Source organism: Podarcis muralis, chromosome 13 (genome assembly GCF_964188315.1).
Source record: "Podarcis muralis chromosome 13, rPodMur119.hap1.1, whole genome shotgun sequence".
Classification (NCBI taxonomy): Eukaryota; Metazoa; Chordata; class Lepidosauria; order Squamata; family Lacertidae; genus Podarcis; species Podarcis muralis.
The window spans coordinates 10,744,195-10,769,356 of record NC_135667.1 but is presented as its reverse complement, the minus strand read 5'-3'; the positions used below and the strand labels follow the sequence as shown (position 1 = coordinate 10,769,356).

The following is a 25,162-nucleotide window of genomic DNA, read 5'->3' as shown; positions in this document are numbered from 1 at the left end:
ATTTGTAGGTGGCTATCATACCACTCCTCTGTCGACTCTTCTGCAGCCTAAACTATGCCTAACTCTCTCAACCGTTCCTCTTAAGTGGTTTCCTTTCCAGATACTTTGGCTTAACCAGGTCAAGGACTCTGGCTTCTTGCTGGGTTAAGAGCTATGCTTGGCCTGTCCTTCAAAAGGAAGGTGCAGGGAGCATGTCATTTGTTGGATCAACATCTTAGCCAATGGTCAGAGTTGATGGGAGTTGTAGACGACCAACTTCCCTCGAGGGCCACAGGTTCCCCATCCCTGAACTATTCCGTGATGGCTTCTCCTCTACGGTCCCCTGCTATGGGGCAAAGAGGTTAGTTCTACATATCCCTCAATGCATTGTTGCAGTTTATCACTGCTTTCTGATCCCCCTCCTCTCTCTTCTTTACCAAATGACATGGTTTATGCCATTCTAACTTTCTTAATACAGTGGTACCTCAGGTTAAGTACTTAATTCGTTCCGGAGGTCCGTACTTAACCTGAAACTGTTCTTAACCTGAAGCACCACTTTAGCTAATGGGGCCTCCCACTGCTGCCACGCCGCCGGAGCACGATTTCTGTTCTCATCCTGAAGCAAAGTTCTTAACCTGAAGCACTATTTCTGGGTTAGCGGAGTCTGTAACCTGAAGCGTATGTAACCTGAAGCATATGTAACCAGAAGGTACCACTGTACTGCAATTCCTTAAAAATTCCTGAGCAGTTAACAAATAAGAATATCAGACCAATAAAATGGATTTTCCTTTTGCCTGGCCTAGATATGCTTCGGATTGTTCCTTTCCCCAACCAACCGAATTTTGTTGTTGTTGGCTTTTGATCTGATTTCATCCTGATGTGAATTCTGACCCATTGTTCCATATTTATTAATAAATATTTTCCCATATTTATTTCTTAATGTCCTGATAGGTGCTGGGGATAGAACCTGGGACCTGCTGGTTGCCAAACTGAGCTACAACCAGGGCTTTGATTTTCAGCTGGAACGCAAAAAAAAAAAGAAAAGCTACACTAGCTACAACCCTTCTTTGCAATGTGGGTCCTGCTGTAGGTTTTACTTTCTGGCCTTTTTGTGTCCTGATGCTGGTTTGCAGGGGTGGAAATGAAGTCATAGCCGATAGAGGAAGCCGTGACAGGGATTCCTTTTCTTTGCATGTTCCCTGCCCTACACAGATCTGCATTTGCAGGCCACTTCCCTGTTGAGGTTTGATCTCTTGAAGAGGAAGAGAGGCTCAGCTGTGCAGGCAGCAACAGCTCCTCTGAACTCCTGTATTTAGTACTGTAGAAGTGTGGGTTTGTTTTAATACATTTGTATCCCACCTTTCCGCCAGGGAGCTCAAGGTGGCATACATAATTCTCCTTCTCCCCATTTTATCCTTGAGACAACCATATGAAGTAGGCTAGGCTGAGAGAGGCAGTGATTGGTCAACAGTCATCTAGTGAGCTTCACAGCTTAGTGGAGATTTGAACCCTCATCTCCCAGTACCTAGCGCACACTCTAACCCAGGGGTCTGCAACCTTTAAGACAAAAAGAGCCACTTGGACCCGTTTCCGAAGGGGAAAAAAAACTGGGAGCCGCAAAACTCGTCATTATAAAAATAACTTTTTGTCACTTTTTATTATTATTTCTTTGTTTGACCCCTCAGAATTACTCCTCCTCATAGAAATAAACGTTAAATTAACAAGTTACCTTTTTGTGTGTGTGTGTGTTCTTCACTCCCCTTCAAAACAGTGACCAGCGTACATGCCCCTTTCCATGCAGTGACCAGCGTACATGCCCCTTACAATGTAGTGGGCAGGCGGGCGGGAAGGTGACGTCGGGACGGAGCGTGACTAACGCACACACCGCCCCCATGCGACGTCACAGCCAGTATAGCGCCCGCCACAGTGGGGAGTGTCGGGGTGCACAATGCGCCTCCTCCCCTCGCTAGTATCCGCCCTGGAGCCGCGGCAAAGGTGTAAAAGAGCCACATGCGGCTCCGGAGCCGCGGGTTGCAGACCCCTGCTCTAACCACTATGCCAGGCTAGCTTTGCCAGTTTGTTCCATCTTTGTTTTTCTCATGACATCAACTGACTCCCTCCCATTCTGACAACCGACTTTTGTTTCCTTGCTTTCCCCCCCTCTTTTTCCTTTCCTTCTAGGAACAAGCAAGGAGCCATGCGGCTGGTCCATGGCTCCCAACCACAAGAAAAACCAAGTGAACTGAATATCTCCAAAAGGGAGACTTTACAGCCTGCATCTTCGCATGATTCTTTTTGTAAGGAAACCCAGTTCTTTCCTTTCAGTCGTTCAGAACCCTTTTTCATCTTTATTTCACCGATGGAGACTTGTTTGCTGCAACGTCTGAAACTGTGAGCAGAACTTTTGTCTATTTGCTGAGCTAAGTGTCTGTGGGGTATTCTAGCGTAAGTATTTTTCTGGGGAACGTTTGTTGAAAGGTGGATGAGGGCAGATGGAAATCTAACCCAAGTTTTAATGTGCTTGGAACGATCGCCATATTGCTATTTCTGCTACAAGAGAGTAATGAATCTCTCTTCCAGACCTCTCTCCCCAGCAGAGGCAAGCAGGCTTTCATCTCACAAACAGCAACTGGAGGTCCACACAGCCAGAAAAGTACAACCTTCAAAGTCAGCTTCTCCTTTTCGCGTGCAGTAAAAGTAATCTCAAACCACAGTTCATAGTCACATCTGTGTTCAGTAAAACGAAAATTTCCACCAAACATCAGTCACATTTTGAACATCAAGGTGACATTTCAGTTCCCAAGACGCACGTAACCCCTTCCCAAACTCAAACCCACCCAAAGCTGAAATAAAAATCCGCAAGCAGCTTCCGAGTGAAATGCGCCACCGTTAATTTGAAGCCACCAAATGAAAAGCTGCTTTCATAATTATTTTGTAATCAACAACACAGCCACAGTCGCAGCAGAGACAGTTCAACAAAGGGCAGGCTAGAAGCCCACATAGACAATGTTAATAGTCCTCAATTCAGAAGCTGCATAATAAGGAGGACCGTTTTGCAATCGCACACGCACACTCATTTATCAATGTTCCTCATAGCCAAAATTAACTCGGGCGAAGTGAGACAAAGGCAGGCAAATAAATGAACACATTCATCGATGCCCCTCATAGACGTAAATTAATCCCGGCCTTCACCTCTCATAATCTGATTGAATCAGCCGTCTTCAAAGGGTTCAAAGCACTTTTTTTCTAAGCACTGATGCTCTGTTGCTTCGGATGGTGAGACAGTAGAGGAAGGAAGTATGTGAATCAGAGCATCCTTGGTAACTACTGTGGCAGCAGATGCTCCAAAAGGCATGGTTTTTCAATGCACCTTAAGGGAAATTAAAACAACAGCACAACATCAACAACATAGAAAGAGATGATAAAGCCGTGATCTCGCGGGAGCCACCAGGTGACTCGCGAGAGAGCATGGCTACTGTATTAAAAATGGGATGTCCCGCTTAAATCGGGACGGTTGAGGGATATGTGTATGGAAAACCTCTGGCCTGGGGGTCCAGTCTGGCCCTCCAGGTCTCTCTTTCTGGCCCTGGGAGGATCTCTTTAGGCCACACCCCTTTCAGCCCTTCATTGTACCCTCCTTGAGGGTGTTTTGCCTGGCTAGAAGATACGTTGCTTCTCTCACTTTGGCTTCTATCCCTGTCCAACAGTGGGATAGAGCCCTACTAGGGATTGTGGCCCTCAGGTGGGAAAGGGTTGCCCATCCCTGCTGTAAGGACACTCAGTATCCCCCCCCCCTCCACAATATTGCAGATGTTAATTGCTTGGTATGAGAGAAAGCAGCCTGCTAGAGAGGCTACCTGGTGAATGCATGACCCACGTGAGATTTAAACAAGGAACTGCCTGGTCTCTGGATTTCTGTCTCCCTAATGCAGTGTGACAGTTCAGACCAGGCCGCCACTTTGCTGAAATTCCTGGAGGGGGTCATATTTGCACCACCTTGGGTCCCATGTTGGAAGGAAGTTGGGGTGTAATAAATGCATGAAAATAAATCCAAATCAGACAATAAATGAATGATGATAATAATATGCTCCCTATCTAACTGGGTTGCCCCAGCCACTCTGGGTGGCCCCCAACACAACATTAAAAACACAATAAAACACCAAAAGTGAAAAACATCTCTTAACAGGGCTGCCTTCGCATGTCTTCTAAAAGTCAGGCAGTTGTTTGTTTCCTTGACATCTGATGGGAGGGCATTCCACAGGGAGGGGGCCACTACCGAGAAGGCCCTTTGCCTGGTTTCCTCTACAGTTGTACCTCAGGTTAGAATCATAGAATCATAGAGTTGGAATAGACCACAAGGGCCATCGAGTCCAACCCCCTGCCAAGCAGGAAACACCATCAGAGCACTCCTGACATATGGTTGTCAAGCCTCTGCTTAAAGACCTCCAAAGAAGGAGACTCCACCACACTCCTTGGCAGCAAAATCCACTGTCAAACAGCTCTTACTGTCAGGAAGTTCTTCCTAATGTGGGAATGTTCTGGGGTGCATGTTTAGGTGGAATCTTCTTTCTTGTACTTTGGATCCATTGCTCCGTGTCCGCTTCTCTGGAGCAGCAGAAAACAACCTTTCTCCCTCCTATATGACATCCTTTTAAGAACTTAATTCTTAAAAGAACTTAATTCGTTCCGGAGGTCTGTTCTTAACCTGAAACGGTTCTTAACCTGAAGCACCACTTTAGCTAATGGGGCCTCCTGCTGCTGCTGCACCGCCGCCGCACGATTTCGGTTCTCATCCTGAAGCAAAGTTCTTAACCCAAGGTACTATTTCTGGGTTAGCAGAGTCTGTAACCTGAAGCGTATGTAACCTGAAGCATATGTAACCTGAAGTACCACTGTAACTTCCCTCCTCGCAATGAGGGGACCGCCAGAAGGCCCTCGGCGCTGGACCTCAGTGTCCGGGCTGAACGATGGGGGTGAAGATGCTCGTTCAGGTATACAAGTGGTCTCTCCCCTTTTGCTCTAACACCCTAAGTCTCTTTGCCCACCCTGACTTGCTTTTCAAGTCTTCTGTGAGGTGGAAAGTGAGGGATTAATTGCTGCCATGTTAACTGGGTGGCCAGCAGCTTGCCCATCTCTCCATCCTTCTGTTGCCCAAAGTACCCTTTCTCCTCCTCCTCCTCCTCCTTGACCCATTAATGAGCTTAGGCAGGCCAGGATTACCAAAGGGATTTCGTCCTTCCCTTCTGGGCAGCGTCTGCCTAACATGACTCACTGAGAAACCGAAATACGGAACCATCGAGAAGACAGCCTCTTAAGTGGCGTGGAAGGCGAAAGCGAACTGGGGCAAAAGCGTCGGAGGGATTGGATAGAGCGCAAAGCCCCATCTCCGTCTCAGCCTGTATAAGCGTGAGCTGGAATCTGATTAATTTCAATATCCAGAGAGGGAATTTAAAATCACAGCATGGTTTGGGGCGGGGAGCAGAGAGGAGAAGGTGACAGACAACAGAAGAATTTCTGCCGTGGCAGGTTCATTCCTCTGCATCTTCAGGTTGGGCTGAAAGAGACGTCTGCCTGAAATCCTAGAGCAGGCACCCCCAAACTTGGCCCTCCAGATGTTTTTGGGACTACATTTCCCATCATCCCTGACCACTGGTCCTGTTAGCTAGGGATGATGGGAGTTGTAGTCCGAAAACATCTGGAGGGCCAAGTTTGGGGATGCCTGTCCTAGAGAGATGCTTTTAAGCAGGGGCAGGTGGACTTCGACCTTACAAGATCTTATTTGGGCTTGTTCTCCCGAAAACCCTGAGGCTCATCAGCCACAACCCAAGTGGCTGGGGCAACGCAGTCAGATGGGTGGGGTATAAATAGTAAAAATATCATCATTATGGAATAGGACATCTCTATTGGCAGGGGGTTGGACTCGATGGCCCTTGTGGTCTATTCCAACTCTATGATTCTATGATTCTATGATTCTATTTTCATTGGAGAAGTGCTGGAGGGTATGTCTGTCTGTCTGTCTGATTGACTGACTGACTGACTAAGGGTACATTCAGATGTGGGAATATTGGGTTAGTTTTGCTGATTATGCTGCTTCCACCCAGATTTCTAATGTTCCTTTCACACTGCAGGATGTGTTGTGTTACGTAATTGTGGCTTTTTGACAGATATAGCAGCGCATCATGCTAAATTTCTTTCACACCAGTAGGTGTGGGGGTGGTGTAACAACAATAAACACCATTGGACGATGTCACCGCTCACCTACGCTTTTCACACATGCGTGTTTCTGTTCCGTCATGGTTCCCCCATGAAAACGGCAGGAAAAACGTGTATGCTGGTATACTGCCCCAAATTTTGTCCCTTCGTTCCTGCAATTTTTTCCCAAATGAGGGGGCTGCAAATGGATTTTTTTTCTGGAATCAGATAACACAGAACTGAATGCTAAATGCATGCAATATTCTTTTGATTTTTCTGGAATGGACTTTGACATCAAGTGAAAGCTCACATATAATGTGGAAATTAAGCAGCAGGGAAGCGTCAGGGAATTGGAATACAGTGGTACCTCGGGTTAAGTACTTAATTTGTTCTGGAGGTCCGTTCTTAACCTGAAACTGTTCTTAACCTGAAGCACCACTTTAGCTAATGGGGCCTCCTGCTGCCGCCGCGCCGCCGGAGCCCGATTTCTGTTCTTAGCCTGAAGCAAAGTTCTTAACCTGAAGCACTATTTCTGGGTTAGCGGAGTGTGTAACCTGAAGCGTATGTAACCTGAAGCGTATGTAACCCGAGGTACCACTGTAATGTAAACTGCCATGTGAAAGCAGACTAACTCAGGCTCATTAATTTCTGCTCACCTTCTCTGAACAGGACAGAATTAGAGACACCCTTCGTTTTTTCTTCCCCTCAGAAACTGTTATCAGCCATTTATTGTCTACCTTTGCAAATCTCCCATAAACAATGTAAATGTCTTTTGAGTTGTTCAGAGCCTGCCATCAGCAATGCAAATGTTTTGTGTTATAACAAAGCGTGCGTGCACCTCTTGTGTGAAATTTTGCCCCCTTTCCATTCTTCCAGAGTCCATCAAAAGGTTTGCATAGTCCAATGTGCCCGCCTAAATTTGCCCACAAAAAGGATCATTTACCTAATTCCAGACAAGAAGCTATGCTAGCCTGTTGCGTCAAAAACAGCAGAGCCTTGTGTCACCTGAGAGACTCACAGTGCAATCCTATACACCAGAGTTACATCCACAATGTGTGTTTAAAGCACTCTATTGCCTCGTTAAACAGTGATGGCTCCCCCCAAAAGAATTCTGGGAGCTGTAGCTTGTTAAGCACAATGAGAGTAGTTGGGAGACACCAATTCTTCTTACAGAGCTACAATTCCCAGAGTTCACTGGGAATTGAGATTGATACCACTCTATTCTACCTTGGTCAGACCACAACTGGAATACTATGTCCAGTTCTGGGTGCCAAAATTTAAGAAGGATGTTGACAAGCTGGAACATGTGCAGAGGAGGGCGACTGAGATGATCAAGGGCATGGGTAGGCACACTAAGGCCCGGGGCCCAGATCCTGCCCAATTGCCTTCTAAATCCGGCCCATGCACGGTCCGGGAATCAGCGTGTTTTTACATGAGTAGCATATGTGCTTTTATTTAAAATGCATCTCTGGGTTATTTGTGGGGCATAGGAATTCGTTCATCCCCCCCCCCAAAAAAAAAATATAGTCCGGCCCCCCACAAGGTCTGAGGGACTGTGGACTGGCCCCCTGCTGGTAAAGTTTGCTGACCCCTGATGAAGGGCCTAGAAACCAAGCCTTATGAGGAGCGGTTGAGGGAGTTGGGTATGTTTAGCCTGGAGGAGAAGAGACTGAGAGGAGATACGATAGCCATCTTCCAGTATCATAAAGGCTGTCACGTGGAAGATGGAGCAAGCTTGTTTTCTCCTGCTCTGGCAGGTAGCACACGAACCAATGGCTTCAGGTTACAAGAAAGGAGTTTACAACTCAACATCAGAACTTGATGTCAGTAAGAGCTGTTTGACCATGGAACAGACTCCCTTGCTAGGAGGTGAACTCCCTTTCCTTGGCGGATTGTAAGCAGAGGTTAGATGACCATCCAGTGGCGGAGGAAGCCTCTCAGGCACCTGGGGTGGCGCACCCAGGGGTGGGGCAGGGCACGTGGCACCCATAGGGAGGGACAGGGCGGGGTGCGCGGCACTCATAAGGGCTATCGGCGCAGCGATCAGCATCCAGGGGGCGATCGGCACGGCGATCCACCCAGGGGGGATTTTGTCACACACACCCCGGGATGACACCCATAGTGGACCGCCCCCACCGCCCCCCCTTTCTATGCCCCTGCGATCATCCTGTCCTGGATTCTTTCATTGAGATTCCTGCATTGCAAGGGGCTGGACTAGATGATCCCTGGGGGTCCCTTCCAACTCTATGATTCTGTTATTGTGAAACTATTCTGGGAAGCATCTGTGAGTCGGGAGACGTGGAGGACATTCAACGCTGTTTGTTACAATGCCCTTTATATACAACCCCGCGACCAAAATTCCTCGATTCCATCCTTTGCTCTCTTTCCAACCAAACTCCTCTTGAGCAAATCTCTATTTTACTGACTGGCAATAACACATTTATGACTGCACGGGCTGCAACATTTGCCTTGGCTGCAAGTAAGTTGAGAGCTAGGCACCAAGACAAGTATCATAAGGGGGAGTGTGAGACGTGGAGTGCTTAACTTATGCAACAGGGATCTTTGCATTTTTGTATGTTTGCTTTGCTGCTGTTGCTGTTCAGTTTTAAATCAGTTATTTGTATCTAACGCGTTGTGACCAATTGTGACGGCTTATAGGGTAAAGGTAAAGGGACCCCTGACCATTAGGTCCAGTCGTGACCGACTCTACGGTTGCAGCGCCCATCTCGCTTTATTGGCAGAGGGAGCCGGCGTACAGCTTCCAGGTCTTGTGGCCAGCATGACTAAGCTGCTTCTGGCAAACCAGAGCAGCGCACGGAAACGCCGTTTACCTTCCCACCAGAGCGGTACCTATTTATCTACTTGCACTTTGACAGGCTTTCAAACTGCTAGGTTGGCAGAAGAGGGACTGAGCAACGGGAGCTCACCCCGTCGCGGGACCGCCGACCTTCTGATCGGCAAGTCCTAGGCTCTGTGGTTTAACCCACAGCGCCACCCGTGTAACTTTTGACAGCTTATAGCTTTTAGCAATAAAGATTCATTCATTCATTCATTCATTCATTCACTATTCTGGGAGTTGTAGCTCCAGCTTACAGCTACATCTTATAGGAAAAAGGCCATTGATCAGTGGCAGAGCATGCAGAAGAAATCCAGGTTTTATTCCTGGCATATCCAGGTAGGTTTGAGAGAGATCCTTCCCTGAAACCTGAAAAATGGACTGTTGATCTGACTTGGTATCAGACAGTCTTGGGCTCCCTGATTTTGCCAAATCCTCTTCTAAAGCCATCCAAGTAGGAGGCCATCGCTGTTTCCTGCAGCAATGAGTTCTACAGTTCAACCATGCACTTTTACAGCTCCTCCAGGCAGCAGAAATGTGGTAGCCTTGAGGAAGTGGAGCAGAACAACTAAAAAAAGAAATCGGAATAAATCAAACCACTGATGCACTCTTGTTCCGTCAAAGACATGTTGCAGAAGACACCGGCGATAAAACGCAAGTGTGGCGTGCCCGTAAAGACGGGAACTGAAAACATAAGAGCCTGGACTGAGCTCTTTCTGACAGATGGCAAGAGGTTTTAGTGGGAGGGGAGAGAAAATCCGCAGTTGCTCTTGCAGGACTGTGTGGGTGGCGAGGTCAAGTGCTTCTTCCAGGCCGTGGCGGCTGGGCAGGGAGGGGGGGGAGATGGAAGAGGCCAGATCAAGAAACAGAGTGCAGTTATTTCCGCTGCAAGCGAGCGGCTGCAGAGGCAGCTTCAAAAGCATCCGGAGGCGGGAGAGGCCTTGATCTTCAACAAAGTCTCAAAGGATGCTTCGAAGATCGCCATTTTGGGGAAAGGATTCAGCCACACACTGGCCAATTTGGGCTGTGCAATTAAAGTTGATTGGGAACTCTAGTGCAGCAAACCTGCCTTCCAAAAGAAAAGGAAAATGTGGACCTCTTTTTTTGCAACGGATGGGGGAAATGTACCTGAAAGCATGGGGAAACAACTGCTTGAGACGATGTTGCATCACCTCCTTTGGCAAACAAATTCAGAGTGAAGGCTCTGTAAATCACAGGTGTTCTCTAGCTCTCTGCAGACAGGTGGTCTGGGAGCAACCTCAGGTCCAGAAAACCTCTCTCTCCCTCTCTCCCGTTGAACTCTATCTCTTTGTCAATACGGGGCTGTGTTTTCCACTAAAATGAGTATGCATTTCTTTACGAAAAGGAAATATCTAGCCTGCCTTCCCACTATAAACAAAGTGGATTCTATCGAAAGTTTAAAGGGCTTAGCCTTAGGGAAGGCTGCATAGCTCAGTGGCAGAGCATCCGCTTTGTATTCGTAAGGTCCCAGGTTCAGTCCCCAGCATCTCCAGGTAGGACTGGGAACGCTCCATGTCTGAAATCCCTGGAGAGCTGCTGCCAGTCAGTGTGGACTGTACTGAGCTGGATAGACCCAACTGGCTGATTTGTTTGTTATGGGGCAGCTACCTCTGTTGCCTAAACACAGCAGACTGAAACCACACTACAGTGATACAGTACCAGCAGGTGCCGTGGCAATCAGAAAAATCAATAAAAACAGGCACACATGGCTGCTAAGGAAATGTTTGCGTCGTGTGGTTAACAAGGAAGGTCTCAGGCATGTCCTTTTCTACAGCAGGGATCATAGAATACACTCTAAGTTAACTTTAGAGCATAGAATCGCAGAGTCAGAAGGGACCACAAGGATAATCTAGTGCAGAGGTTTCCACCCTTTTTGAGTCCACGGCTCCCTTTACCAACATCATTCTTTCTGCAGCACCCTCAGGAGCCCAGATGTGCCACCCCTTGCCTGCAGAAGTGGCAGCCTCTCGCCTCTTTCAGAACAACCTGCCTTGTGGAGTTCCCCCCCCCCAGCCTCCTCTCCTCTCCCCTCTCCTTGGGAGTCCTCCGGACAGCCGCTGCCCCTGATCTCTGAGCTGCACCCCTCTCCTGCCCCAAAGAGAGGTGCCTCCTCACACTGCCCCACAGGGGCCTGAGAAGAGGATATTCCCAACCTTAGTGGCCCAACAGAGACTGGCCAAAGGTGAATGTGAGGCCAGCACTTTACCTTGGGAGGCGGCAGGGTCAAAAGTGGGCAATCAACTTCCAGGCAGGCCTTGCACACAGCAAGCACAAGAAAGGCCAGCACGGCCAGCACTTGCCCGCCTCTCACTATTCTCCTTTCCCAACAGCAAGCACTGGCAGACTGGGCTCCTTCTCCTGCTTGCTTGCTCACTCTGAGGCCACCTCAGCTCCTGGCAACCAGCACCCCCTGGCCAGCCCCAGAGGCACCATTCGCCTGCGAAGCTTGTAGCCAGGGCTGCTGCAAGAAACAGCTGGGCAAGCCTTTGGGAGGCAGAGACATGAGAGGGCATCAGGGGAGGGAAGGAAGGAAAGAGGGACAGAGGCCAGTGTTGCCCACGGCACCCCTGACCATCGTTCAAGGCACCCCAGGGTGCCACGGCACACTGGTTGAAAACCACCAATTTAGTCCATCCTTCTGCAATGCAGGAATCTTTTGACCAAAGCAGGGATTGATCTCACGACTCTAGAATCCCAAGGTATGTGCTGGGGTTCTTGAAACCTTTCACCACTTGGAGTCTGGGGTGTGCCTAAGAAAGCCGCCGTGTTCCTTCCAAAGCTCTCTTCCTAAGTCCCATCTTTGTTATTTCAGCTTTGTTCCAGGCCTCCTTCCCAGCCATGTCGCTGCTTGTGTTGGACGAAACAGCAGGCGATCTGCCAGTCCGAGACACCAACCAGAAGCCCTCCGTGATTGCAGCTATACAAGGTCAAAATTTGGTTGGGGAGGAGTGGTTTTTTAGGGCATTTGCTACAATAGTTGTGTTGCTCACTCTGAAACTTTCATAGACAGAACTGCGAATGGAATTCAGATTCCGTGTCAGGAAAAGTTTAATTCTGCAACTGGAATAAATTATGTAAATCCGCATCGATTTGATCATTTTGGGTTGTTATTACCACAGTCATGCAAAGGGGTAAACTTTGCAGGATACTGAAATTCCACCACTTCTTGACCCATGAATTTCCTGATCTATCCCCTCTTGTATATCTCATTCAGTTTAATCATATTTCGACAGTTTGTCTTTGTGGCCCAAAGGACTAACAACTTTTCTTCCTTGCTTCCCCTGCTCAAGGGGAGCCAGTGTGGTGTAGTGGTTAAGAGCGGTAGTCTCGTAATCTGGGGAACCGGGTTCGCGTCTCCGCTCCTCCACATGCAGCTGCTGGGTGACCTTGGGCCAGTCACACTTCTTTGGTTTTTTTTTTTTTATATCATATTTATTGAAATTTCCAAAATACAGAAAGTAAAAGTAAAACAAAAATAAAATACATTTGAAACCTTACTGTCATTACCCACTTTCTGGGACTCCCCCCTCCCCCATCCCTACCATATTCCCCTTTCATAACGTTGGTTCTACAAGCTCTCACTCCCAATTTAAAACTTAATTTGTTTAACCCAATATTCAAATTTGAATTTATACAGTCATCATCATTACCTTAAATAAAAATCAAAGATTCTCCCCCCAAAGTCCACCCCATTTTCCTTCCACGAATTCCCCCTTTTTTTTTTAATAAAGACTCCCCAGCAAAGTATAAAAAACTATATAAAGATATAAAAGATAAAAAGTATATAAAAAAAATTCCAGAAAATAGTTACCCAGCCTTTGGATTCTAAATCTCCCCCCCCCCCCTTCCCCGGTTTAGATTCCCCATGTCCATCAGTCTGTCTGTTGTCTGCCTGGAAGTCTTAGATCCATAATCAGATTTTCCCCCAATTCCTTGCCAGCTTTTTTTAAAAGTTATTTTTATAGTATTTAACTTCAAATCTCCAATCCAAAAACGGCCCCTAAGGGCCTTTAGTTTCCTTGGTCTTTAAGGCTCCCCCCATTGTTCTTTCCATGTTGTAGTCGAATTTCTTGTCTTGTTCCGCTGCTAAAACGTTCTAATTCAGAAATTTAGTAGCTCTACAGGGGTTGTTGTTATTCAGGAACAAAAACTTGCGTTCAGTCCCTTCCTTTCTTCAATAGAAAATTCTATTGTCTCCTTTAATGTAAGCACCCCTGTAGACAAAATACTAATTCAGTTTTGCAGCTTTCCCAGGAGATAACAAGTCCTGTACAATTCCAAGAGTATTTTTCCACTTACGACCATCTTTGTAATGTCCCGAAACCCCTCTAGGGGGATTGTAGTAACTTTGTTTCCTCTGATCCAAAAGACCGATTGTTGTTCCATATTTTCAACATTTTGTATCCAAATCGTAGCAAATTGTAACGAAATTAACTAGCAAAGTCCTCATAGCAGAGTCCTCTTTAAATTTTCCGACTTTGACAACTACTTTGACAGCTGTCAAAGTCTCCGTCTCTTTTCACCAGGCTGTCTCACAAATCGCCCCGGTTCCCAGGGGTGGGTTGCGTTTTCCTTCTCCCTCCACTCTTCTCCTCCAGAGCAGTTCTTGTAGTTTTCCATCGTGTAATTCTTAATTTTTGTCAGAAATACGCTTCTTTTTAGACCTTGGTTACCCAGTCCTTGTTTTAAAATGTTTACAGTAGGGAGGGGGACTGACTTCCTTTTTGGATCCCCCCCCCCCCCGCTCGTGCCAAATCCAAAAAAAGATTCCTTTTTTTTCCTTTTAAACCCGGTTTCCCAATTACTCATGGGTTGTTGTTAAAAGTCCGAATTTTCAATGGAAGAAGTCAGCGCTCTCCGCCGGATGGCATGCGGCTTCGCTCGGCAGGGAAAGCAGAGGACTCAAAGCACCACGCCACTCCCCAGCACCCGATCCGTAGCCTTTAAAAAGGCTCCTTCACGAGTCGGGAGGGCGCTAACGGTGCCAGCCGAGTCACCCATGTCCACGGGCTCCGTGCCCGTGGTTTTTAAGGGTCCCCGCATCGCCGGCGCGGTAGGACCCAGCCCCTGCCGAGCAGGCTCCCTCCGGAGCTCGGAGGGAGTCCGTCATTCGGCGATGGCGCCAACCCGGAAGTCCCAGTCACACTTCTTTGAAGTCTCTCAGCCCCACTCACCTCACAGAGTGTTTGTTGTGGGGGAGGAAGGGAAAGGAGAATGTTAGCCGCTTTGAGACTCCTTAAAGGGAGTGAAAGGCGGGATATCAAATCCAAACTCTTCTACTTCAAGGAAGCTTAAATTCCTTAAATACTGCATTCTGACATTTCCACAGTGCAATACTGGAAATTGAAGGTGTCCTTTGCTGCACAGATAACATTTGCAAAGAGTGTGGTGCAATGTGAAACTCAGGTTGAAATTCTCTCAGTTTCACTTTTGGTCCTGCCTTTCCAAAACTTGATGCAAGCTCCCTTCAAGACGTTTGAGCTGTGTGCAAGCAGAGCATGAACATGTAGGTGTATAGTGATGAATTCAGGGCTATAGCTCAGTGGGAGAGCATCTGCTTTGCATGCAAAAGGTTCCAGAGTCAAACCCTGGCATCTTTAGGTAGGGCCAGGAGAGTCTGAAGAGCAGTTGCTGGTCAAGGTAGATAAATGGTGCAATTGTTTGGTTCAGCACAAGGCAGCTTCCTATGTTGCTGTGTTTCTAGAATTGGAAGGAAGGTTCTTTGAAAAAAGGGCTCAGAAACTCCCTCGTAGCTGGACAGGCTAAGAGGGTATGGCCCTAAAGGGTAAAGGGACCCCTGACCATTAGGTGCAGTCACTGACAACTCTGGGGTTGTGGCGCTCATCTCACTTTATTGGCCGAGGGAGCCGGCGTACAGCTTCCGGGTCATGTGGCCAGCATGACTAAGCCACTTTTGGCGAACCAGAGCAGCGCACAGAAACTCCGTTTACCTTCCCGCTGGAGCGGTACCTATTTATCTACTTGCTCGTGCTTTTGAACAGCTAGGTTGGCAGGAGCAGGCACCAAGCAACAGGAGCTCACCCCATCGCTGGGATTTGAACCTCCGACCTTCTGATCGGCAAGCTCTAGTCTGTGTGATTTTAACCCACAGCGCCACCTGCGTCCCTTTCCCTACAGGGTACCCTTATGCAAAAAGAGGGTTGGTAAATAAAGACAAACTCGGTTCCTTTTGTGGCATGCCAAGAAGTATAGCCGGGGGGGGGGAATAGTCTAAGGTGGCAGTGGCAGCGCAATACTTTCCTTGCCGTGGCTGCTGGCCAGTGGCGTAGCGTGGGTTGTCAGCACCCGGGGCAAGGCAAGTAATTTGCGCCCCCTAACCCTAACCCCCAGATGTTGCGCCCGGTGCGACTGGCCCCCCCTGCACCCCCACGCTACGCCACTGCTGCTGGCAACCCACATTACGACACTGCCCACCGCCCCCATCTCTGAGCTGTGCGAGATTCCAGGGGTTCCAGTCGCTCACCCAGGGTTTGTGTTTCCTCCTGAGAATATGAGGCACAGCGGACCCTGTGGTGTCTTTAGAATATATGGTTTATTTACGCGTAGGTGCAACCTGAGTCTATGCTGTACAGGATCACAGCATCAGCACCCCCCCAAATGGTGGTGCTTTTCCCATAGCCCCAGAAGCCTTGGATTCCATCAGAAATCAGACATGGTTCTCTTGCCTCCACCTTCTAGCTCACGTAACTCAAACTCCTCTGTTTTTCTAACTATCAGCAAGTTGAGGGAGAGAGGCTCCCACCCATTTGTTATCTGGCACAGAGTCACTTCCTTTGTTATCTTAACAACCCTTATGTAGGTCATTACCTCACCAGGAAGCTAGCCTGGCTATTCCAGGATTTTGAATCCTTGCTTAGATTACAACACTTCCTGGATCCAGGAATTCGAAGGAAGCCCCCACATATATCCTAAAGGTAAAGGTAAAGGTACCCCTGCCCGTACGGGCCAGTCTTGACAGACTCTAGGGTTGTGCGCCCATCTCACTCAAGAGGCCGGGGGCCAGCGCTGTCCGGAGACACTTCCGGGTCACGTGGCCAGCGTGACATCGCTGCTCTGGCGAGCCAGAGCCGCACACGGAAACGCCGTTTACCTTCCCGCTAGTAAGCGGTCCCTATTTATCTACTTGCACTTTAAGGGTGCTTTCGAACTGCTAGGTTGGCAGGTGCTGGGACCGAACAACGGGAGCGCACCCCGCCGCGGGGATTCGAACCGCTGACCTTTTGATCGGCAAGCCCTAGGCGCTGAGGCTTTTGCCCACAGCGCCACCCGCGTCCCATCACATATATCCTACCTGCCCCAAACTCTTATTACTATGTTGTTATGCAGTGGGTTTGTCTGTGCAATTCTTCTTTCCTCAGTCTCCCCCTCTCCATGCATAAACCCATGTTCTTTATGCAATAATGGCTTTATCTATTGATAACTCTACTCTGTACTGTTTTTAATATTCGGTTGGAAACTGCCCAGAGTGGCTGGGGAAACCCAGCCAGATGGGCGGGGTATAAATAATAAATTATTATTAAATTATATTATTATTATATCCATCTCCAAACCCCCTTTCCTCCAGATGTGTCATCTTCTGCTGTCCTCCCTGCCAAATCCCAAGGGTTGAAAACATGGATGAAAGGTAGGCAAGGTCATGAAATTCACTGCCTTTATGTGTCGTATCAAACTTTTCACATAACCACTCCCTCTAATAGCAAACCCAAATGGTGCGTGCCAAGAAAAATTGAGATGAAGCAGGAATACTGAGAAACAAGATGGAAGTGTCTGCCTGACTGGGGAACTTTGAGGTTTCTAGAAGTACATATTAACTAGGGTTGCCATATCTCAAAAGTGAAAATCCGGACAAAAATGTTGTTGAAGCCTTTTTTGGCAAGTTTTTGAACTATTTTTTAAAGAAGATCACCCAAAACAACTCTGCCAACATGGGTTGCCATACGCCCAGATTTCCCCAGACATTTCCCCGATTTCCACCCGGACACTGCTACCTACAGCGGTACTCAGGGTATGTTCAGGATATTCTGGACATATGGCAACCCTATATTAACCCTCCCCCAACTGTCCAATGAGAATTGCGCATAGTCAGCTGAGCACAGGATGTTGAGTGTGTTGGAAAGGAAAAGGGGAAACTGAGGTGACGATGCCCTACTTCAGCTCTTTGTTGCTTAGAGTATCATTGAGGAGAACATGGTTGGCCAACAAGAACCTTGTATCCTTATACATAATAATTCCCATTATGAAGAGAGCTAGCGTTATGTAGTTAGAGTGTTGGGCTAGGACTGGAGAGACCTAAGTTCAAATCCTCCCACAACCATGAAACTCACTGTGGTCTTAGGCCAGTAACTCTCACCACAGCCATTTTTAGGAGCAGACAGCCCAGGTGGCTACCTGGAGCCCTGGACTCTGGGGGGATGGAGTGCCTGGCCTAGTACAACTAGAGGGTGAAACTTAATTTTGGCAAATGTATTAAAAACCATCAGCTTACAGCCATGTTTGACCTCCACCCAATACATGGTTCTACCCTCCCAGCCTAGTTAACATTTGCAGAATCACCTGCAAAGGCCTGAAGACCGTCATGAATGACGAAATCTACAAGATTTCTGTAGGGGGAGAAACTTCTTCCTTTGTTAACAGACCACATAGCTGATGATGTTCTTCCCAATTCTTTTGCTGCTCCCCAGCATCAGGTTCACTGGCAAAGACTCGGCGCCAGATCAACCGAGTGAACCGCACAGAGCTAGAGGACGGGTTCTTGCGACTTCATGATGAAAATCTGCTACTTAAAGAGTTTGCCCGGAAGCAAGAGGACAGGATCAAAAGGTATCGGGAGTAGAAGAAGAAGAGGAGTTTGGATTTGATATCCCACCTTTCACTCCCTTTAAGGAGTCTCAAAGCAGCTAACATTCTCCTTTCCCTTCCTCCCCCACAACAAACACTCTGTGAGGTGGATGGGGCTGAGAGACCTCAAAGACTAGCCCAAGGTCACCCAGCAGCTGCATGTGGAGGAGCGGAGACGCGAACCCGGTTCCCCAGATTACGAGACTACCACTCTTAACCACTACACCACACTGGCTCTCACACTGGAGTAGCTGATATTAATTTAATTGTCGTCCGTTGTCAGAGTATATTATTGTGCGTTGTCCATTACTCACAATCAACTGACTGATGGTTCAGTGAATTGGTGTTTTAAATCTAATGTCTTGAAGAAATGACTATAGTAAGCTAGAGTTCACACCCAAGACCAGCTTCAATGTGCCAAATAGTAATAAAGAGAATGTTGCTGAGTCTACATAGGTGCCCATTCCCTCACCACTGATCAATCCCAGCCTGTCATCATAGTTCAAAGTAGCCTATCGTCTCTGTAAACCACAGTCCTCTCTCCTCTCCCACTTCCCGACCACCCTAATCTGGGTGGTGGCAGTTGGGTTTTGTGTTATATGTCTAGTTCGGTCGATAGAACTGGAAGTGTTGCATTAATTAAGATCAATTGAGCCGATGCTTTCCTTTGTTCCATGAATGCCTCTGTTCAGTGAAGACTAATGCTACATTCTGCCACCAGGTGTCGCTGTCGTGCTAACTGTGTTCTCTGTGTGCATGCTGAAGCCATGAGCACCATGGTGGCCTCTAGTGGCAGAATGTAAGCATTGCAACACTGCAAATTAAAAAACAAACAAGCCAACACGACAGGAAGGGGCTTCAGTCTAATGAGCATTTAGACTAGCCGTCACACAAGTCTTTGCGATAACAGAAAACACATATTCAGATTGCACCATCAACACACCATCTCACATCAGCCATATTTTCCCAAGTCTGATAATAATAATAATAATAATAATAATAATAATAATAATAATAATAATTTATTTATACCCCGCCCTGGCTGGGCTTCCCAGCCACTCTGGGAGGCTTCCAACAAAATATTAAAATACAGTAATGCATCAAACATTAAAAGCTTCCCTAAACAGGGCTGCCTTCAGATGTCTTCTAAAAGTCTGGTAGTTGTTGTTTTGTTGTTCTTTTTGACATCTGGTGGGAGGGCGTTCCACAGGGTGGGTGCCACTACCGAGAAGGCCCTCTACCTGGTTTCCTGTAACTTAGCTATATCTGGTTACTTCTATCTTTCTTTCTATGACCCCTCTCTGAATCTTTTCCAACATGATTTGGCCTTCTTAAATGGTGGTGCCCAGAACTTGAATCTCAAGCATGGTCCTACAAACACCAATTACAGAGGATGTATTATTTCTTGAGAATGCCCAAACTGGATCTTTCCCTCCCTTTGCTCTATCAGGATGGGAACCAAACTATCAAGGCTCAGCCACGAGCGAATGCAAGTTGACGGGAGACCTGGGATCTGGATCCGAAGCTCTGGAAGAAACCTGGACCTGGAGGACGACCTGGAAGGGACTCGGGAGAGGGTTCGGGAACTGGAGAGACGAAATGAGGGTCTAAGGAACCGCCTACTCTTCTACAAGCAACAGCTCCAGCTGCAGAGTTTGGGTCGATACGGCCCTTACGGCTATGTCTCTCCCAGGGTAGACACAGGACTTCGGCGGGCACACACAGCTGCTGGGCGAGTGCCTGAGAAAGTACGCAAAGGTAAAAAGAGCTTGTGGGGGGTATTGTGTTCATCGGCAGGGAGGTTCTGGGCTGAGCAGTGTTTTTGCAATGTTAAAGGACGCATAATGAGTGTCAGGGACTCGCAGGATGCTGACGGGTGGGCAACAGTTGCACTAATGTACAGAGTATGGGAAAGAAGTAAGACGAATTGAGTACAGGACAGCAAATATGACCTGGCAGGTGTTACTAAAACTCAGTGGGATGATGCAGAAGTCCCAGCAAAAGAAGAATGGATACAAAAACTTATGGGATACACAGAAATGGCATAACATACTGGAAAAATAAGAAATCAAGGTAACAAACTTTTTATAAAAGAATGGAAATGGTTTATTGAATATTTACAAATAAATTGTAAATAGATAAGAACACTGGCAGGATTATTGTAATAACCTGCAATTTTATAAGAGTATATATTGAAAGCAGATGAATAAATGAGCAAATTAAGTTAATTTGGATATGCAGAAAAGGAACTGCAGAAAGATGAGGAAGGAAGCCAAGTTTTGACATGTTAAAATGATTATGAAATTATTGAAATGTATAAAATTGAAAATCATACATAAAATATTTTTTAATAATAATAATAATAATAAAAGAAACTTAGTGGGATGATACTCATGACTGGAATGTAGGAATTGAGAGGTATAACCTGTTCAGAAGGAAGAGACGAAACAGAAAGGGAGGAGAAGTGGCATTATATGTAAAGGATGTGTACACTTGTGAAGACCCAGAGCATGGAAGGCAGGTTGAGAATATGGGGTTAGATTTGGAACAGAAGGAAACAACAGTGACTTTGTTGTAGATATCTGCTAAGGACCTCTAAGCCAGGCTGAAGACTTGGATGAGGCCTTCTTGAGCAGATGAGCAAACATTCAAAACGGAGAGATGTAGTAGTCCTGGGAGACTTCAACGACCCCAGTACCTCTTGCAACTCAAATTAGGCCAAGAATGCCAGGTCTAACAACCTCTACCACATATGGTGGACCTGTGGTAGAGTGAAGGGCTTCTGGGAATTAATTTACAATGAACTTTAAAAAATCTTTAAGTACACTTTTCCAAAAAAAACCCCGAAGCCTTTCTACTGGGATTGACAGGGAAGGAAATTAAAAAGAAAGATAAAAATCTCTTTCTGTATGCCACGACGGCTGCAATAACTATCTTGGCTCAGAATTGGAAAACAGATGTAATACCTACCATTATGGAATGGCAGGTTAAAATGATGAATTACACAGAACTGGCCAGAGTATCAGGAAAACTACGAGATCAGGACAAACCGAAGTTTCAAGAAAGCTGGAGTAAATATTTGGTGTATATAAGAGACAATTGTAAAAGACACTGGCAGGGTTAGAATAACTCTAACAGCGTATGGTAAAAATAAAGTTAAATATACAGAATAGGCAATGTTAGAAAATATATGATACTTACCGAAGGGGTGGAGGGAAGTCCGAAGCTCGGCAGAGCTAAAGATAAATATGTGATGAATGTATGTTTAATGAAAAATATATAAAAAAATTATTGGGGGGAAAAGAATGCCAGGTCTAACAAATTCCTCAATTCCCTCGCTGACAATTTCATTTCGCAGAAGGGTGGAAGAAGCAACAAGGTGTCAGCGACTAGCAGTAGGGGTGGGGGGACTCAGGAGAGGGGGGCAGTGAATTGTGGGAAACCGTACCAGCCAGGAGACAAGAGTCGGAGGCAGGGGGAGCTTTGGAGCTGGAAGTGGAGTGCAGGATGGATCAGAAGAAGAGGAGGAAGAGGCAGTTCAAGCAAGTGGAGGGCCGGGTGCTTCCCCACCCTCTCCTGCACCAATGTCTCCCAGAACCAGGAGGGAGCTGAAGAGAGAAGAGCAGAGGCAGCTTTTACACGGGCACAGTCTCCAGCTGTGTGCGTGCAGCCCATAAACTGAGGGAGAGGGAATGAGCCCCTGTTGCTGCAACTGTTCCACAGAGCACAGACCAGGGAATAATTGCCTAGATGCTAGAGTGGTGTGCATAGTTATTTGGAGCCACAGAAACAACTGTAAGTGTCCGCTTTTAACAATAAAGAGTTAGCTATCTTCCATGTGCATTCCTTTGACCCATGACAGTAGACTTCATTGAAGCAAATCGCGCTGGCTTTTCGTGGACCCTGCTGGTTTTTCTCTATAGAATGTGTGACCCAACAGGGCATGGACTGGGGCGCATGATGTGTTGCTCGTAATTATTTATATTTTTTGGCCCAGCAGGAATGCGGGTTCAAGGGCCGGCGGTCAGACCAACCCACACAGCTCCTGCCCGCTATGGTGATCACACTCTGGAGGGATCTCGAGTTGAGACAGAGAGACTGTGAGTCTTGCCTGCCCATCCTACCCTCAACCGTTTGGCTATTGCGATTCTTTTCTTTTCTTTTGAAATAATATTTATTTGGTTTAACAAGTATAAAATTATAACAATACAATCATAAAGGTAAAGGGACCCCTGACCATTAGGTCCAGTCATGACCGACTCTGGGGTTGCGGCGCTCATCTCGCTTTATTGGACGAGGGAGCCGGCGTACAGCTTCCGGGTCATGTGGCCAGCATGACTAAGCCGCTTCTGGCAAACCAGAGTAGCACACGGAAACGCCCTTCACCTTCCTGCTGGAGTGGTACCTATTTATCTACTTGCACTTTGACGTGCTTTCGAACTGCTAGGTTGGCAGGAGCAGGGACCGAGCAATGGGAGCTCACCCCGTCGCGGGGATTCGAACCGCTGACCTTCTGATCGGCAAGCCCTAGGCTCTGTGGTTTAACCCACAGTGCCACCTGCATCCCTAATACAATCATACACATCCACATGTACAGATTCCTCTGAATCTCTGGACTTCCCATCTCCCCTCCATGGTTCCCATTCTTAAACATTTTCTCCTGCATCTTTTCTATGTTTTATATCACTCCATTGTCTCCATAGTACTTGCTACATTAAAAGTGTTATTGTAATCCTGCTAGTGTTTTCATCTGCTTACAGTATGTCACTGTTTTATGTACATGTCATTATATTGTAAATCACTTTGAGATGGGAAGGAATGACATAAATAAATAAATAAATAAATAAATAAATAAATAAATAAATAAATATCGTTAATGCATGCAAATGTTAACTGGATCCTCTCCTCTTCCCATTTTCCCAAGGACAATGAGCTGGAAACGAAGCAGCTATTTTTGTTTTCTTCCTTTCAGTACCCAGAGCCTGGTCCTTGCAGCGTTGGAACTGGATCCTGAGTCGCTGAGTTCCACCCATGGCAGAGATACGGACCCAGAAAGCGCCCACTCCCTGCAGCGCCACCTAGAGGTCCGGGAACGCCGGTACAATGCCTGCACAATGCTCCATTCACGTATTATTTGGTCCATGTTAAATCAGTCTCTCTAGCTCTGTTTTAAGGTCTTCTCAACTCTTGTTCCATTTCTCACCAAAACACTTAAATAAAACTTAATCCGTTCCGGAGAGAACCAGATTCTGGGATGTCAAAGTATATATTTTCGGGCTTGAGTTTAAAACGGGGAAAACCAAACATGACTCATTGATAAGATATAGAGGTTTGTAAATTGGGAGTGTTGACATGTGTTTTAATCTGAGTTTTGGCTTGTCATTGATCTTAATTATTTTTTGAATGTTGTTTTTCATGGGTTATTACTGATAATTTTATTGTTTTATTTACTGTAAACAGTTTTGAGATTGGGTGTTTTCCTACATGGTACACGTACCTATGTGGTACATGAATTTTGTAAAATAAATTAAACAAACCTTTATTTTAACTTCTTGGTTCATCAGGAACATAAAAATTCAGATACAGTGGTACCTTGGGTACCACATACCACATACACTTCAGGTTACATACGCTTCAGGTTACAGACTCCGCTAACCCAGAGATATTACCTCGGGTCAAGAACTTTGCTTCAGGATGAGAACAGAAATCACGCTGCGGCAGCAGGAGGCCCCATTAGCTAAAGTGGTGCTTCAGATTAAGAACAGTTTCAGGTTAAGAACGGACCTCCGGAACGAATTAAGTACTTAACCTGAGGTACCACTGTATCTATATGCAATAGCAGAAATGGCTGGAAAGTATTTTATTACAACCACGCGCCCGCCCCGCCCCCCATTTATTAACCTAAAGTAGTTTCTCACCCTTTTCTTCTCATGAGGGAAGGAGAAAGAGGGACAGATAAGTGTTGGCAGGTGGGTTTCACATTTAATGCTGGTCTCTTTATCCAACACAGACCTAACAAGACAATCTATTTCTTTTTGATGATTATTTAAAATCTATTTTTATTAATACCAAAAGTTCAGTACAAAGTACCTATTTGAAACACACCAGAATAAAAGAAATACTTTTTAAAAAACTAATCTAAAGAGAAACAGGGGCAGAAAGAAGAAGAAGAAGAAAAGGGGGGAGAAAAAGAAAAAAAGAGTGAGAGGAAAAGTAAAGAAAACGGGAAAAGATAAAAAGACTTCCGGTTCTCTGTCTGTCAGCTAAATACAGTATTGACTCATTTACCTCCAGCTATTCTATTTTCTATGAGACAATATTTTTTTTCAATCTTCAAATCCAGACATTACAGGCTCATTTTCTCTCTTACGCAAAAAGTCTGCAAGAAGTTCCCAGTCCTTAATAAATGTCAATAATCAACACCTATTTGTCTGTTTTGCTGTTCCAGAGCCGCCATCCAGGAAAACGTGGAGCTGATTCGTCTGCAGAAGCTTCTGAGAGCCAAGAATTCAGAACTGGTGGTAACCAAAGCCCAGTTTGCTGGCTTACAGGAAGTGAGTCCTGCCACGGCAGCACCCGTGGTAGCCAAATGCGGCCCACTGGGTTTCACTCTCTGGCCTCATGGCTTCTCCCCAAGCCAAACCATTTCACACAGACATACCGCTGATCTTCTGAGCCCCCCAAGGGATGCAGGCCAGTGGAAACCTGGGGCCGTCAGAGGCAAAAGTGGGTGGGAAAATAGATGTACATTTTGCCTTTGTGCAGTAGGCTAGTTCTTACACACACACACACACACACACACACACACACACACACACTCACAAGGCACCTCGCTCTCTTCTCCATCCAAGCAAGGAAGCGGCATTATCAAAATTCTAGGGCAAAGTCCAGCAAGGCAAAAACACTTGCGGTTGGGGAAGGAAGCAGTGCTAGTGAAGGCCACATTTGAGCCCTAGACCTAAGGTTCCTCATCCGTGATCTCAACGATATTTTTAGTTGTGAGCTTTACAACGGTTTGTGTTTTTTGCAGAGCGTTTTCAGAGCGTTTTTAATAGCTGTTTAGATCCAGCCCAAATTATTTAAAAACAGATTGTGAGGGAATGTGAGGGACCCTGATCCCCACAAACTACTGTTGCACGCACACCACATGACTTCCCCATAGGATTCCTGGGAACTGTTGGACTTCCGGTCCACTGCAGAGGAGAATGGCGGTGTGCTAAGTGTCGTCCGCGACACAGAGCTGGCAGAAAGGCTTTGAGGGCAGCGCTAGAGGGC

At 46.6% G+C, this 25,162-nt stretch overlaps 1 protein-coding gene across 1 annotated transcript in view; it reads left to right on the top strand.

Annotated features, from left to right (window-relative positions):
• Positions 1 to 11,832: 11,832 nt before the first annotated feature.
• RPGRIP1 (RPGR interacting protein 1) overlaps positions 11,833 to 25,162 on the top strand; it is a 39,868-nt gene continuing 26,538 nt past the window's right edge. The window contains exons 1-7 of the mRNA XM_077916925.1: positions 11,833 to 11,954; positions 16,614 to 16,673; positions 17,731 to 17,869; positions 19,338 to 19,645; positions 21,888 to 21,987; positions 22,860 to 22,985; positions 24,336 to 24,441. Coding sequence (XP_077773051.1) covers positions 11,867 to 11,954; positions 16,614 to 16,673; positions 17,731 to 17,869; positions 19,338 to 19,645; positions 21,888 to 21,987; positions 22,860 to 22,985; positions 24,336 to 24,441 — 927 coding nt within the window. The 5' untranslated portion in view covers positions 11,833 to 11,866. The remainder of the gene's footprint in view (positions 11,955 to 16,613; positions 16,674 to 17,730; positions 17,870 to 19,337; positions 19,646 to 21,887; positions 21,988 to 22,859; positions 22,986 to 24,335; positions 24,442 to 25,162) is intronic.